This window comes from Syngnathus leptorhynchus, chromosome 11 (genome assembly GCF_054491065.1).
Source record: "Syngnathus leptorhynchus isolate UIUO chromosome 11, UIUO_Slep, whole genome shotgun sequence".
Taxonomy (NCBI): Eukaryota; Metazoa; Chordata; class Actinopteri; order Syngnathiformes; family Syngnathidae; genus Syngnathus; species Syngnathus leptorhynchus.
Window position 1 is genome coordinate 5748694 of NC_141205.1, and position 16684 is coordinate 5765377.

The 16684-nt window shown below is 42.7% G+C and overlaps 1 protein-coding gene and 1 non-coding gene across 4 annotated transcripts; both read right to left on the minus strand.

Annotated features, from left to right (window-relative positions):
* Positions 1-1763: 1763 nt before the first annotated feature.
* LOC147049041 (inositol hexakisphosphate kinase 2-like) lies at positions 1764-15497 on the minus strand. 3 transcript variants are annotated; one of them, XM_085925099.1, is made up of 6 exons: positions 15424-15497; positions 6220-6705; positions 4958-5186; positions 4392-4576; positions 3483-3658; positions 1764-3112 (listed from the first exon to the last, which is right to left on the minus strand). In XM_085925099.1, the coding sequence occupies exons 2-6, from the start codon at positions 6476-6478 to the stop codon at positions 2450-2452; spliced, it is 1512 nt and encodes a 503-aa protein (XP_085781225.1). In that variant the 5' UTR covers positions 6479-6705; positions 15424-15497; the 3' UTR covers positions 1764-2449. The 3 variants fall into 3 exon arrangements, with proteins under 3 accessions (XP_085781225.1, XP_085781224.1, XP_085781226.1); XM_085925098.1 differs by lacking the exon at positions 15424-15497 and having other exon boundaries at positions 6220-6873; XM_085925100.1 differs by lacking the exons at positions 6220-6705; positions 15424-15497 and adding an exon at positions 5859-6016.
* A 684-nt stretch (positions 15498-16181) lies between these two features.
* trnaf-gaa (transfer RNA phenylalanine (anticodon GAA)) lies at positions 16182-16254 on the minus strand. Its single transcript has one exon. It is a non-coding gene; the product is annotated as a tRNA-Phe (tRNA).
* Between the last annotated feature and the right edge of the window lie 430 nt (positions 16255-16684).

Genomic DNA, 16684 nt, shown 5'->3' on the forward strand with positions numbered 1-16684 from the left:
CTGTTTAAAAAAGCATTCCTCGTTTTACGAGTGTGTTGTAGTTTCTTGCTAGTGAAGCCAAAGAGCATATGAATGATGATGCCCACATGTTGGGGTGAAAGGAGAATATGTTGTCCCAAAAATCTTTGACACTATTGCCTTCCCTCTTGTCGCCATGGTGATAAAAAAAAAATATATATATATATATATATATATATATATATATATATATATATATATATATATATATATATATATATATATATATATATATATATACATATATATATATACATATATATTTATTTTTTCTATCCGCTGTTACGCAACTGCTCCACTTTCAACAGCACTAACCCTTACAAATCGAATGGGCCAAGGGAAGGTACACACATTTATGTACTGTAGATGTGTGATGGTTTTGTGTAACATACATTTGCATGGCCACTGACTCTGTCACACGGAGCACATGATGACAGAACGGGATCATTTTGATGGGTGAAGACAGCCCATGAGTGACCCGGCCCAAACTGTTACATAAGGCACCACCACCCCCATCGCAGCTTCCCAGTTTTTCAGTGGACAGTCGAATGAAGCTAATAAAATTTATTATTATTATGATTATAATCTCCTGCATTTCCCTTTCTCTTGTCTGTCATTCTCACTGCACAAAAAAAAAAAAATCATATGGTTGCACTGCTATTGGGACTTGCAGCTCTCAATGTCATGATCACGGTGACATTCTGAAAGTGGGTCTTTAAAGGAACCGTTAAACTCCCTCTGCAGATTAAAGAGTCTCTTGGCTCAGTTCAAGTCTTCTGCTGGGGTACCGAGATGATGCCCTTTAATTGTTAGGTTTCATAAGAAAACAAAACCACCAACACACAAAAGTAATCACCATAAACTTGACAAATTTTATGTGATAGTTCTTCTAGTACAAGTTGACCTTACGTAGGCCACGTTGTCACATAAAAACAAGGCTCCACTTTGCACAACAGCATTACTGTTGCTTTGCCTGAGTGTGCATGTGTGTGTCTCATACTGGTTGAGGCGATCTGGACTGGCTGGAAGATGCTCACTGCTGGTTATCCTCGGTTGGGCAGAACCTCGTGTGATGGATATGACATCATCACCAAACGCGCTTTTCTAGAGGGAAAAGGAGGAAAGCACAGTTATAGTATGTTGGAATATACAGTAACTATGAAATACTTCATAGGCCGAATGAATATGTAAATGAGTCGGATTCATTATGCCTGGCCAATCATAAGATGTAACATGAGAACTTGATAAGGTATATACAGCTTTAGTACGTACGTCACCTTAATTTGAATGGAGTTCATGTAGCACGTTGCATTAAAAGTTTATTTTTCTTCAGAAACGTTTCTTCGATTTTTTTTTTAATATACAACGCCGCTTGTTGTAGCACATCGTAATTATCAAGCGACTTGAACAAAAAAAGTGTTACAAGATCACAAAGAAAAAAAACAAAGAAAACAAAAAAAGGCAACAAAAAAAACCAAGATCACAAAGATCTTAAATTTAAGAATTACGCAGTGATGAAAAGAATGATGGAGACCTCCATGCCGACTTGTATTATGTTGCAGTCTTGTCATATTTTCCATTTGTGGTGATATGAATGAATCTAAGCTCATGAGCTCTTGCTCTCTTACCTCATACACACGCGCAGCTATCAACGCTGCATTCTCGACTCTGACTCATATGAAATGCGATAGCAGCACATTTAGATTTGAATATCTTCTGACCGAAAAAGAAAGAACACACAGGGGTTAGCACATACGAAAGACTTTAATTCTTACCCAATCGACAAAAAAGAAAGAAAAACCAACATTGAAGTATCTCCAATGATGCAACATTTAAGTATGCAAACATGTCATGTAATAATATTAATGAATATCATTATTGTAATTACATGGAATGTAGTACTCTCCCTTTTTACACCTGGAGAGTTTGCTTTACTCAATGGGACTGGTCCGATAAATAAGTCTCTCGCTTCTGTCTCTGACAATTTATGACCCCCCCTGGAGACTTCTATTCACATACAAATACAGTAGAACGAGGACTGGCACACGCGTGTCCCAGCTGAAGGTGTTTTAAGTGCATGTACTTTTTGGGTGTGCAAAATCTTTATATGCTCTTTGGAACAACGCAACAATACAAAATACCAATCTGTTTTCTAAAACAACCTTTTTCTTTAGGTCTGTGTAAATTTTCCGTTACGGTAATCTGTTAACATTGAACCGAGGCAACCGGACATTTCTTGGTTGATGGATTTGTTGTGTATTTTTTCCCCCCCTTGTTTTCCCCAAACACCCAAATATGACTTGGGCAACTTTGCTATTAGGCTATTAGCAGATCTGATCCAGAAGATATTTTATAGTCAGCACATATTCAAACAGCACAACAAAATGGCAGAGAGTGATTCTGAACACAGTCTTAGTGTCTGACGATTCGACTAGTTGTGGTTTTCCAGCTCGGAGATGATGGTGATCAGATTCTGAAGGCCAAAGATGTATCCTGTGTCCTGGCCCTCATGGACAACGCTGTCCTCACGGTAATGTCTGCAGGTGGTGTGGGCAAAGTCTATCATCCGTACGTCCACCGCTGGGTTGTGTGGGCCCGAGGTGGACAGACAGCCGCTGCTGCTGCTGCTGCTGCTGCTGCTGCTGCTGCTGCTGCTGCTGCTGCTGCTGCTGCTGGAACAACTGCTGCTGTCATCACCACAAGCGCGGGGGAAATCAAGTGCAGCCGCTAACCCCGCATCTCCCCCTAGCTCCGTTTCTGCTTCGGCTTCCACCTCCTCATCCTCCTCGTCCTCTTCGCTCTCCTCGTCTTCGTCGGAAAGGCCACTCCTGGTGCGTCGACGTGTGTGCTTGCGGTATGGCGAGCCGTCGTAAATGATGAGCAGGGAGCTGGAGTAGAAACGGTAAGACTCGCAAGCCTCCAGAGCGGCCTGCATGTCCCGAAGTCGGCGCAGCACCGGCGACAGGAGTTCGTGACGTAGGCGGCGACCGCTGTGAAAGAACTGGACTAGAGCCTCCTTGAAGTCGGACAGGGTGAGCTTACGACCGTGGTACTTGTTCATGAACATCAGCTGGCCTGTGTCGGATTGATACACCTTGTGGGATGGAAAAAAAACATGGCCATATTACAAATCAACATCTAAATTAATTAATCATCTCATAGTCAACATTATCCAAAGGTCAAACAGGATTGTAGTCGTAGGGCGTGGGTAATTCTGTGCTCAAGGGCCACATTTACTTTTTTCAAACTGACAGATGGTCTGAGCCATTTGCAAACAAGGATGTTTATTTCTTTGGTGCAGCAAGAATGTTCTTGGGTCAAGATGGCCCAGTTTTTTTTATTTATTATTATTTTTGTCGTCATTGGAAAATGCCCTAAATGAAATCATTGGGTTGTACATCCCATCTGAATATTCTTATCTTGTGGATTGTGTCATGGCTGTGTGTGCATGTGAAGGTACATACCTGCATGCCACAGAGTCGAACGCCGATGGAGGCCGACGTGCTCTGCTGGCACTTGCGGATCTGCATGGCCTTCTTCTCCTCGGAGGCGTCATCTCCGTGCTGCCGCGTGCCCATCTTCAGGTCCAACACGCATGGCACCGTGTGCTGCCACGTAAGGTTCTCCAACAGGATGAATTCTGGCGTAATGAGTCAAGGGAGCATCTGGAGGAACTGTGATGTGGATGTCACGCAGACACAAACTTCGGTGGATCTTCAAAGGGTTAAAAGATGAGGGACTTGTTTGTATCTTTTCAGCCAATTAAAAAAAAAATCACACACACAATCAAAAATCTAGACCCTTTACGTGGCGGTATTGCAGATGGTCCGCGAGATTGGAATTAGAAAATAACATAAATAATATTTTTAAGAATAAAATGGATTCATTATTTAGACTTTGATTTATTTTCCAGCTCATTTTGTGAATCATTTACCCCTCCAAATGATGTCAAATGTAGCTGCGATTCCTAAAATAGACAATTATACACATGCAAATAAAGAGCCTGTATAAGTCTATCCTCCTTTGGTGCAAAATAAAATAATATTCCACCAAAGCAGTGGTTCCCGAGTTACATGTTGGTCCCATGGACCAAACCAACTGAAAACCCCTGATCTAGATAAAACCTTCTCGTGACACCTGTGACTTTCCGTTGTTGTATCTTGTGTCAGTGACAAGGTCAGACGAAGTCACTAACGGGCGGGCTTCGGTAAGGAGACACCGAGTGACAATGACATTGATAGTTGAATATTGTGTTAGACGGTCCGCCCGCCCTATAAACCTTCACCAGGCCATTGTGTGCTATAAAAGGCAGGCCGTCACGTGTCATTTCATGAACACGTTTGTGACATTGGATTGTGGCAGCGAAAGGATACTGTATTGGTTGCGGTTCTTGGCATTGTCCTTCATCCTCTGTAGGTGCTGTTGGTGACACTTGAGGCTCCAAGGGTTGTGTTTGAGCTGCGGGACAGCGTTAGTCTGGCTACGCTCCAGGCGGTAGTACAGCACCTCGGCCTGCTGCAGCCACTCCAGCTCGACGTCCTCCTGCAGCTTGAGAGCACTGGATGGTGAAGAAAAAGAAAAGTCTATTCAGTGTCATGTTTGATTGAGTCCAAAAGGTGACATTTTGATTTATACAGACAACCAAAACGTTTGAAGTGAGCTTATTCACATGAAATCATTGCATCAGCACCGTAACAGGACACCTTTGCCTTTTCAGCAAACATAACAGCAGGCAGGCAGCTGGCACAACCAGATGAGCCGATAAGTGACAGCAACATCGGCTGTGACAGACTAGTCAGCAGGTGTTAATTGCTTTCAACACAACAAACCAGGAGAAGTGACTCACGAGTGTTAAACGTCACACCACACAGAATTCCCCGCGTGGCACACTTTTGAAGTCGGTTAGTTGCATTTGTAAGATCAAATTGAAAAGAACCACCTCTTCTCTTTACGCAAATGGCGGATTCGTCCTTCTTTGCTCAGGTTTTCGCTTTCGGCGAGCGGAGAGGATGTCGTCACGTTGCCCCATTTGAGCATCTTGCTCTTGGGCTCGCTGTCGGCCGAGGGGTCCTTGTTTTCCAGGTCGGCCGACGGGTCGCTGTGGAGGGGGTAGGCGATGAGGCAGAGGTTCCCTTCTTCATCCTCCTCGAAACTCACCGACACCACGCCTGGTACAAGATGGACATGAGTCAATCTGGGCAATGTTACTTGAATACCAATCACTCCAAAGATCCCTCAAAGAAAATGAAGAATAAAGGAATTCTAAACAATCCCTCAATGACACAAAGTTATCGAGTTGAAGGACAGCGGGAGTGGGAAAGGGTGTGAGAATAAAAATAAGATGGGAAAAATGCTGACAAAGAAGCAATCAATGCTGGCAAAGCAGCAAAACAAATGGGAAAGATAAGATGGAGTTTTCCCACCCTTTTAAGGTCACGTAATTTCGTTGTTTCTTTGAGCACTTTTTTGGAATTGGACGCGAAAAGCAAGTCTGGCTGGTGGAGAAAACAGCGATATGTTTAGGGTTTATACAATCGGGATTTTGCTGGTGATCAGCAAGTTATAAAAAAAAAAACACACAACTAATCACCGATCCGATTAGAAGACGGACCAACCTATTGATTTATTTAAACAACTCTCTGGTATTCTTTCATTTCTAATATGATAAAAAAAAAGGAGGCAGTCATATTGACGCAGAGTTATGAAAAGTAGCAAGTGATAGACAACTACTTAGAGCTTCTTAATTAAACATTAAAAAGAAATATTCTGGCAGAGCTTCGTAAGGGTGCGAGACAAAAACAATGGGTTGATGCAAGGCCAACGTGTTCAACCAGTCTTACAGCACTCTTTGCAAATGTCACTCATCAGAAGCGAAATCAGACGTGGTGCGCGTCAGCTATAATTTTGCTAACATTATAATCTCCAGATGACCTTATGACCCCTCGCCAGCAGTTCCTGGGAAGCCTAAAAGCAAGCAGCTTGTATCTGTTTCATGCGTAGGCTGCTTGTCAGGAAACAATCAGACCCCCCTAGCCACCTCTGCTCACCTGATTTACCTGTGCAAATACAACTGAACACTAACGAGACACAATATCCTGCTTTCTATTGCTCGCAGCGCCCCCCTGTGGCACTATTTATTAAAATCCCATTCGTTTTGCAGCATGCCCAACATAACACAAACCAAGAAGTAAAATCGGTTACCTCTATACTGGGGAGTGAACCGTCTCATCTCCGCGGGCAGGCTCTTGTAGAACTGATGCTCGCGGGGGATGAGGGGCTTGCAGATGGTCTGCTCTCCAAAGCGCAGGACGCATGAATGTCCCCCCACCTGGTGTATGAAGGGCTCAAGTATGACCCCTTTGTTCATGTAGCACTGCGGGTGCTGCTGCTGCTGCATCTTCTGCTTCTGGATCTCTGCATCCTTGCCTTCTTGGGCCTGAGCCTCGACAGCCGGACTCATCCTCCACGGGCCCTGGCCACACTTCGACGGGCATTAGCCTCCTCACGCACGCACGCACAATGGGGTGGAGGACGGCGATGTGCACTGCGGATGTGCACAGAAGAGGCGCAGTCCTTTGATTGATTATTGTATAAGCTCGGAACTGTTATTGTCTCCTGAGGTCGTCGCTGTGCAGATGACCTGCTTCTCCTGAGCAGCCGAGGACAATGCTCATCAAAATAAAGGAACTGGAGCAGAAAGAGATGAAGCTGTTTAGATTTCATGGACCATAATCCCCCTTCGCCTGCTTTTCTGACAAAGCATGTAGATTTTAAAAAAAGAAGAGCGATTATTGAGCTGATAAGATCCCGTTGGTGACTCCAAGGCAGACTCTCAGGATCTGTGACAGCAGAGAGGCTGAGCTCACGACTTGAAAAGCTCTTACCAGACAGGCACAAGCCCCACCCCTTTGAGGAGAATCCCACCAATCAGGAGAGTCCAAAGCAAGCGGTTGGGTGGCAACCCCAGGAGGAGAGGGAGCAAGAGGGGGAAGGGAGCGTCAGGGAAAATAACAACAAGAGTGAGGGCGGAGCCATGCTCAGCTGCGTGACAGAGGGTTTGAACAGCCTGACAGATGACATGCAACATTTTTAAAGACAAAGCAAAGAGCAGAGAATGTAAAAAAAAAAAAAAAAAAAGGCTGAGTGTGCAGTGCAACAGTGCAAAAGAGCACTCGCAAGGAGCTGTTGTAAGCCGCAACTCACGCCCTGGCGCTCACACAGACTATCAGTTAGGTGTTTAAATGCATGAAATCACCCACATTCATACGACAGAAATTGATTAAGTGACTAATTAAGAACAGGAAATGTGGCGAGATGTGTCGTGTGTTTCAGGAGACGGTTGCCAAGATCTTGTGCTGTGACCTCAGCGGAAATTTAAATCCTACCTCATCTTGACCCAGATTATTAGCTGGCACAATCACGTTGGATGAAACAAGACTGCTGTTTTCATTCAAAAGCATCCTTGTCCAAAACGGATAAAGACAGTGTAGACATATTGAAGTATCACTATGGAATGTTTGACAGTTGTTTATGAGTACCAAGAAGTCCTTAGGCTTTTCCTGGTGCGTGTTCATGTATGCGTACTGTACATTAAAGTTGGCTCGGCAGAGCAAAGAATAGAGCCAGAAAGATCGGCACTAATCTCTCTAATCCGGCCCCGTGGAACACGAAGAAAAAAATAGCCCATGACAAACAAGTGCAAAATAGCCTGGAAGTCACACTTGAGCAATTTAAACTGAAAAAGCTTTTTAATTGTGGACAAAGATGGGACAGCCATTATGAGTCCTACTCTTGCGTTCACATATATTGTAAATCTGGCCTGCCACAAAATACCTTTCATCAGAGAACTCACGGATATCGACCTTGTCACGAAGAACACCATACTTGCGCTGTCAATCAGGAAACAGAAACATCATCTTTCAACACGTCAAATGGCGAAACTTAATATGACAGAGGACATTCCTTGAACAACCCTCTTCAAGTTATCAACACCCATGATCCCCATTGGAATTTGAAAATGTCCATTAGCAATGTCCAAAAAAAACAAAAACATTGTGCAAGGATGTGGCATGGGCCAAGTCCAAGAATAACAAGAAGAAGAAGAAGGGAGGGGCAGCTGATGTAACAGTTCTTAAGCAGCCCGGCAGGCTGTGCACCATGAGGTGCCAGGTCCGAATAAGAAGCAGAGAAGGGTAGAAATGGAACATAGTGTGGTACCAATCGATATACTTTTGTCTTCTTAACAGAACCAGTGCAGATGGGAGTGGTACATAGTGAAAGCGCATTTGACTGACATGAAAGTGGGTTGATGTATTATTGAATCAAGGCCGTGGTAGCTCCAGGGCTTTACAGCACATTCGGGTGTCCCAGAAATTGAAATGGCACACCTGTGAGGACCCAGCAACATTTGTGATGTCGCCCCCTAAAAGGGATTAAACCGGGTTTAGGATCATGCGAGAAACAATCTGTCGGATTTAGTCTGGAGATTTACCTGGAATCATTTTTGCACTGGCCAGGTGGAAGCATGCAAAGCTCCACTGAGTTGCATAGTATGTATGTACATATATAGGATCTCATCCAGACAAAACAGGAATGGATTCAAAAGACCCCAAACACGTGCCAGCTTCTTTGGCATTGGACACATACGTAGTGGAAAAGGTTTTACCTGCATCGTGATCTGACGGGTCATTGAGCAGACTGATCCTCTCATCTCACATGAGCTAAATCCCATAGGCAAATCCTTCTGGGTCACCAAACATATACACTATAAGTGCATACTAAATATACGACACGCTATTGTCATTTCGTATGGCTGGGTATCTATTAATACGCAAAGTCTGCTTCACACACGAGACCAATTAACAAGGGGCTCACACAGATGAAAGTATTTGTTGGCTGACACCAATATAGAAGATTTGGAGGTCACGTTTGTGAATGTTTGTTGACGGAACCTTGGCTCGCAAAGGGGATGCTGACAAAATGTTTGATATTTGTAAAAATGCCTCTACTCACATGAAACTACAAAGTTGCCAGGCTGACTGTAACGGCATACTTGTTTTGCAGGAGGGCATTAAAGCCATCCACAGCCACACGTGACATAGCTGTAAGAAGAATGAGAGTGGCCTGTATATCTCAGCACACTGGCGACATCCCTCGAACCCGATATAAACACATGCATCTCTCCCACCACCACAAATGACATTCCTTACACACCTTATCGCACACTATTAAAAGCTAACACTGGCCTAAGCATAATGGAATGCCCCTCCGTTGTTACAAAGCCAAAATGAATTTGCATACAACTCAATCTTACCCAAAAAGGAGAACTCACAGCAGGCATCAAACTCCACTTAAAGTATCCATTCTAGATTATGTTTCAAAAATAGACAACCGATTTTGTATCACAATGTAATTTGACCCTGAAAGTAAAACAGGTTAACCCAAAAGGAGCGTGAAACCAAAACTGCTGGAAATGCGAAGCCGTGAAGCAGAAAGCTGATATCATCATGTCGCCAATGCAATAATTGCCATGAGAAGGCAGCTCCAGGATATTCAATATTGTAAAAGAATACTGCATGCAGAAGGGCAAACAGTCTCACGCACCACCAGCCATGCCAGATGAAAACCAATGCTCGGAACAAGACCCAACACATGCAGCGCAGTCACATATTAAGATAATCGAAGATAATCAAAGATTCTCTCAGAAACGTATGCACATATTTTTGCACATAGGAGTGGTAACAGTTCAGACAGGTCGTGTAGACTGCCGCCAAGATACATCCAATAAACGATGCACCCTAACACCTGCTCTATAAATCATGCCCACTCAAAGTGTAAACTTGAGTGGCTCACCCCCCACTCCTGGCAAAATGCATCGTAAAGCTCATTTTCATGTAGGCCCTGCTTGAGGGGGATTTATGAAATTACAATGTAGCACAAAAGGAAAAGTTAGCGAGGCCTGTGAGGAAAGTGTAGCTGTCTGTTTCTGTGCCGCAGACCACTTGGCAGTGTGGCACGTGTGAGGAAGCTGGAAAGAGCATGTCCATAACCCGTCTGAAGGCCATCCCACTCGACAAAATCTTCACCCTTTGAAATGTGACGCGTGTGTCTGAGAACAGAATGAATGTGAGAGTCAAAGGAAAATCTCTCCAATAATTACACAGTTTGGGTTTTGTTTTGGTTTTTTCAAATGAAACATAAAGCAATTTTATCAAGCGTTACTCGGAGGAGATGCATCTGCAGTTTTAATAGTTGGGATTTGACAAGTAATTTTATATATGCTGCCCTTTGGATAGTGGCTGAAAAGTGAAAGTCATGGTGTATGCGTCATGTTTTTGTCACTTCATATTAGACCTTGAAGCAACCTGAAGGCACTGGCTGAGGCTGATAGATTCTATTATTAACTTCTATGCCTGCTGACAATATTAGGACTATATCAGCGAGTCTGTAGAAAGAAATAATAAGCACGCTATGTGAGCAAGGCCTTCGGCAAGATGTTCATTCAAGCCAAGAAGGCAAATTTATCAACATAGATGCAAAAATTGCAAACTTTTGCATCAATAGGCATGAACCAGACAAGGCCATCACGTGGGGAACAAATAGGGAATGACAAGGCAACTCATTTAGGGAGACACTTGCACAAACCATGTCTTCAAGACACACAAATATTCTGGAATCAACACAGAGGCCAAATAAATCAAACACTCTCACGCACAATTGCTAAAAATAGTAATTGTATCAAAACCGTTGGCCTCATTCACCTTGAAAGTGTTATCAGCCTGAAAATTTTGCATATTAGGAGCTTTTAACCTGAGGCCAAGCAAAAAAAAAAAAAAGAAGAAGCTGGTAACCAATTACAACTTTCTCCAACTTGTTCTCACCTGCCTATTAAGCTTGGAACAAAATGTTCTCGAAGAAGAATCGCAGACAAAATAGAATATATGGACTACACGTGAGCACATGCATACATACGCACAAAATGGATACACGTGATCTCCATTGGAACAAATGAGGCCTTGTAAAGGCAAACAACGAAGAATGACACACATTAGTCATTCGTCTCACAGCATTAAGAACATTGACCTTGAAAGATGCAATTATTTTTGGCAACTCACGCCGAACGATTGACCACTTGTGCTAAACATGCATTGGTTTATAAGGGCTACATATGCAGTAATGTTTTTATTGAATCATAAAAACAGTAAACAGATTGCTACAAAGAGAGTAAACCCGTGAGAACAAATGACAGCACATAGTTATTTTTCAGAGGTTCTTGGCAATGATTCATCTAAACATTCCATAACTGAACCTATCCTTTGCGGCAACGGAGGCTCTTCACACTTTGCTTTTACATCTTCCATGTTCTGAGGGAACTGCGTGCTATGTTGTTCGCTTTGTAAACTTGGTTGCAGGGAAGGTATCTCATCTTGGAAAAGATAGTATGTCCAGATCATCTGCAACAAAAGGGCCTTTAATGAGAGGTAAGATAGAGACTGAATGTGTCTGGCATACTCTGAAAATGAAACAATCAATTGAAGCCAATCTGCTTCGCTCATCCAGCCTGACAAAAACACACCTTACTAATCAGTCCGACTGGTTTCTGCAACAAAGGCCAACAACATTTCTCAAGGTGGCCAACTGCTGCGGATAAAATCTGTATCACCCTGTGGAACCAAGATTGCACAATCACTCCATTTGTGATTGGGTAAATATAAACAAGGAAGAACTTGACGCATCAACGAGGATCCCCCGAGAGTCTGGACCTATGGCAGCATAACAAGGAGATGAGCCAGGACAAGCCCAAGACATCCCTTAACTTCATTAAGGAATGTTTTAAATGAAGGCAGTGCGTCTGCCCTCAGGTCTGCATTACGATGACGATTCCACAAGAGGTGGAGGGACGATAGAGATTTACTAGATTGATAAAGAGACATCAACACTTTAAGTCACAATGGTCAAGTCAATACTTTCAAATGAAGAAGCTTAAAACTTGACTCGGCTGCCGAGCAGAAGAATTAAGCAGCAGACGAGATCAGCTCATGGAGTCTCCGGATTATAACTGGTCACACTTTCCATGACTGAGACACGGTGATTCATTTGTAAGTCCCACCAATCACGGCAAGATGAGTGAGGGACAGCCCCCGTCAGTCACTTGCACAAGGCCGAAGTCCAAGCGGCTCAGAGCTTTCGTTCTGGTCTCATACTTGGTCACAAATGGTGTTACAGTCTTTCCCTTTTACGTGGAATAAGCGGTATAGAAAACGGATGGACTTGACACGTTTATGTCCACACAAATGTGAACGCAACTTAAAACGGGAAGTGTCGGCGAAATATCCCCCACCGTGATTGATCTCCAGTTCATCGAGAGAGGACGCTTGGTCATCAACCAAGCATCCGCCTGCCGTCAGTGTCCAGTAACACTCAATCACAGTGTGAGGGAGTCCTCCTTGCATTCTGTCTTATGTAACAGCCACACAACTGCCCTCTCGAGTAGACTACGGCTAGTCTGACGGACAGCTGTGAAGATCTCTTTCCATTTTGAAGGAATGAATATGGGAAATCTTATACGGATACTGATAATGTGCTGAAGCTTAAATCATGTCCACCCATGAAAACAAAATAAAGTCTCAAGGGAGTTCAACGGATATCACCAAGACATGAAAAGAACATCCGTGCATGGAAGCAAAAAAGCACCAGCTATGATCTATGTCTTGCTGTACAATATTTCCCTAAGAGGAGAACGCTTCCAAATACATCCAAATAAAACGAGTACAGTACATCCAATTGAACCATGGAAATGTTCTCTGTGTTTTTCTTCTTAAACTGAGTCCAAAATATTACATCATTTTTCTGAAGCTTGTTGGAAGGACCTAGCAGGATATGAACGTTTGCAAATTTTCTGGGGACCAATCAGTTCTGGGAGTACCACACCTCTCGCCCAAAGTCAGCTGAGATAGCTCCAGCTCACGAGATGTTACGTTACGTTACGTTACGTTTTTGTTACGTTCCGTTCTGTTCCATTACGTTACGTTGTTACGTTATGTTACATTATGGTATGTTACGTTGCGTTACGTTGTGTTATGTAACACTACATTGTATTACATTTTGTTACGTTGTGTTACGCTATGTTGCGCTACGTTACGCTATGTTGCGTTACGTTATGTTGCGTTGTGTTACGTTATGTTACGTTATGTTACGTTATGTAGTGGGTTTGTTATTTTACACAACATAACTTATGTTATGTTAAATTACAAAGCCAATCAGAAGTCAGATTTTCTATATTTTAGACTTGTGGTTATCTGGAACTTGTTACATAAAAGACCAGTTACAGTGTGCGTCTGCAGAGAAAGACAAGCAGGCCTGCTCCAGACTGATATCACCTAACAAAGTGCTTCAGAGGGATAGCCAATCCTGCCAGGTGGATTTACAGCTTGTGTACATTGGAGAGGGAAACACTTTCATATTAGAAGGGAAGCTTTACTTTCTGGATCCTCTCCAGAAGATGACTCTTCACAGTGTGTCCCTGATGTACATTTGCATGCAGTCTATTTTGAACTGCCTCATTTATAAAGCAGATGGTGCAAACAACACTGATGCGCCAACAGCGATGACAGAAATGGAAGTCTGGCAATAGATGAGAAACAACCTGCAATGCAACGACGGTACACGGAAAGCTGCTTTGCTGACGTGTCGCCATGGTGTATTGAGTAACCGCGATAAGCCTTGACCACTGACCCATTGATGTCACTGATGGGAGTGTTCTCTTCATCTAAGAAAATCAGGGCACCTTCTCATGGCCCATCTGGAGGTCAATCATCCAAATGATTTTACTGTTTTGTACTTGTTACATATGCAATGACAATATAATTTGATTTCAATCCAAGCACAGGTGCCGTAGCTAAGATTAAATTCCCAAACTCAGAAAACAAACAAAATCTCACTTGTAAACTAATTTTGAGTAATGTCAATCATATCAGCTTTGCGATTAGTTGATTTTTTTATTTCTGTGTAATTTTCACATGAATTTCAAAATAAGTAGAGGATTTTTTGAACTTTGTTTCTTGGAGTAGACGAATATTCTAATCAAAAGAATTGTTTCCATTTCTGATGTGGAAAAATATTGTTGAAATCCTGACGTACCGTAGCTCAGCGCACATGCATTTGCAACACAGTGGATTATTCTGAGAAAAAAGCCGCCTCCCAATTCTTGGAGTTAGCTCAAGAATTGGTGGGTGGGTTCATTACTTTCTCCTCAGTCTGGCAGGACAATGTCCCTCTTTTGTCTCAAAGGACACAAGTTGCACACACTTGGGCTGTATGCATAATGGAGTGTTATGTCACAAAATGGTGCACAACGGCGTCTTCGTTAAAAAAAACAGCTTAGCTTTCTCTTTTCTTACGCTGGGCTTTCAGAATCACAACTATGCAAGCCGCGCAAAACAGAATCGCTACTAGACGAGGGACTGGCGTGACACCTTTATCAGTGTTGTGCCGTCAAGCTTAACTCATCCGTCACTGCCTGTAAAGCTGCTCGTAAAGACGGTGACCCGAGGCATCCTGAGAATTGAACTCCTTCCGAACATGCTTGGCCTTCGAGTGATTACAGCATGCATGAATCACTCAGGAGAGAATGTCCAAGTCAAGACGTCGTAATCAACGAGTCAATATGAACACATAAAATGGCCACTAAAATTCCGACTCACATGACAGCGTTACAGAATATTAAAACTAAATGTTTTCATTAAGCAGTTGTTTTGGTGAGTCTCATCTGAAATATTATACACTGTGTACTGGACTAAATATGATTTTAAAAGAGTAATGTAATAAGCCACTGAAAGTAGTTTTAGGCAGTCATTTTACAGATGGTGTTCAGAAGTTAAGAAGCAGACTGAATATTAGGCCTATGTATCATTGTCAGGCTATAAAGTCCTTTTCTATGCTTTTCTGAATGGATGGTTGGAACAATATGGCGCAACACTGATTTATCAAGCCAGCAAAAATGACACGGCATGGTGCACAGCTAGTCATCATCTACAAAGCAAAGTTTGTTCAATGACAATGTCAGGCTTCCTTTGTGACCACCAGGAAACCAAATTACAGCAATGGAAAAATGCAGCGGCTGTCACAATGAGAGGAGCGAGACCTTACATAACCCTGCACACAGGATATTACCTTGCTCCAAATTACATAGCAACACATTAAAGGGTGGAACAACCATCAATAAAAGTATGCAAATACTTTTCAATCCGTGACCCATTTCCCTTAAACACAATTTGACTGACTTTGTTAAATGAAGTAATTACATTTCAATAAAAGTACTTTCAAAGCCTGACGTAACACATCTGGCTTGAAACACTGGTACCACCCAACGAGACTAAAATGCGCGAAAACACGCACAAATAATACCTTTTTATTCTTCTGTCAGTCTGTCCACAATGTGAGTTCTCTTTACTTGTTGGTTATCAATGGGCTGTTGATTGGTACATCAGCACACAGCCAAGTGGCCATTCAGCCCAATTTCAATGGGAGTGACGCAAATCCTCCGTGTTGTTCAGGTTGCTTGTGGCCTGGGCCTGTTGTTGGACTGTGGCCCGCTACAATATGTACAACATGAGCCAGCACCAGAAACTTGCAAAGTGGGCCTGGGGATGTTAATTAGATTTCAGTGTTATCATGCAAACAGCAACTGCAAGAAAGATTTTGAACAACATTGTTATGGAAATTGAATATTAATACGCAGAATTGCTTGTGGAAGCAGCACCTACACAACAGACATGACCTGTTCTTTTGCAAATATGAAAAAATGGGCTCAACTCCCACATGTGCAAGGTTGTGCTTTAGTATTCAGATCATTTTTTTATGGTTGATATTATTATAAGACATTCATTTATATTTTTGCACAACCATGTGATCTACTTGTTTATGGACAACCATCATTTGTATTTCATGGAATTATAATAAATGTAATATTGTATATACGCAGTATGTTAGAGTGAATTGAGGATAAATATTGATCAATACTGCCACCTACAGCTCAAACAGACTGTAACACTTTATTGTCATTTATTAATTTGGCCATCACGTGATGAAGAGGTCAATAGGGCATTTGGAAACAAGTCACAATGTAGTAATGTAATGTTCTTGGTACAAAAGCTGTCACCCAATGCCGAAACCCGGGATCGAACCAGGGACCTTTAGATCTTCAGTCTAACGCTCTCCCAACTGAGCTATTTCGGCGTGCTGCTATCTTCTGTCCAACAGAGGTCAGTGTCAGGAAGGTGGATTTTCAAATCAAGGTCTTGCACATCATAAAAATGTGATTATCTAGCATATTCAAGTTGTTTTTCCACAAAGTTCAATTAACAGCAGTTATGTGAAAGGAAACAAAGAAGGGGAAATAAAAACTAAGTCCAACTCACTGTCGATGACTCTACGATCAATGCAAAATTCGATTACTTACATGTTAGGAAACAGACTCTCCACAGTTTGCTTCTTCCAGCCTCGAATATTAAATCCCATTCTTTTCTTTCTGTCAACAGGCTCACTCTCGCTCAGGCAATCGTAGTCCCACGAGAGCCTTTACCTGCCCGTGTTGCATGTCTCTCTGCTGCAACACACCTGATTATCATTTGAAAAAGGTGTGGTGCAGCAGGGAGAACCTGCAACA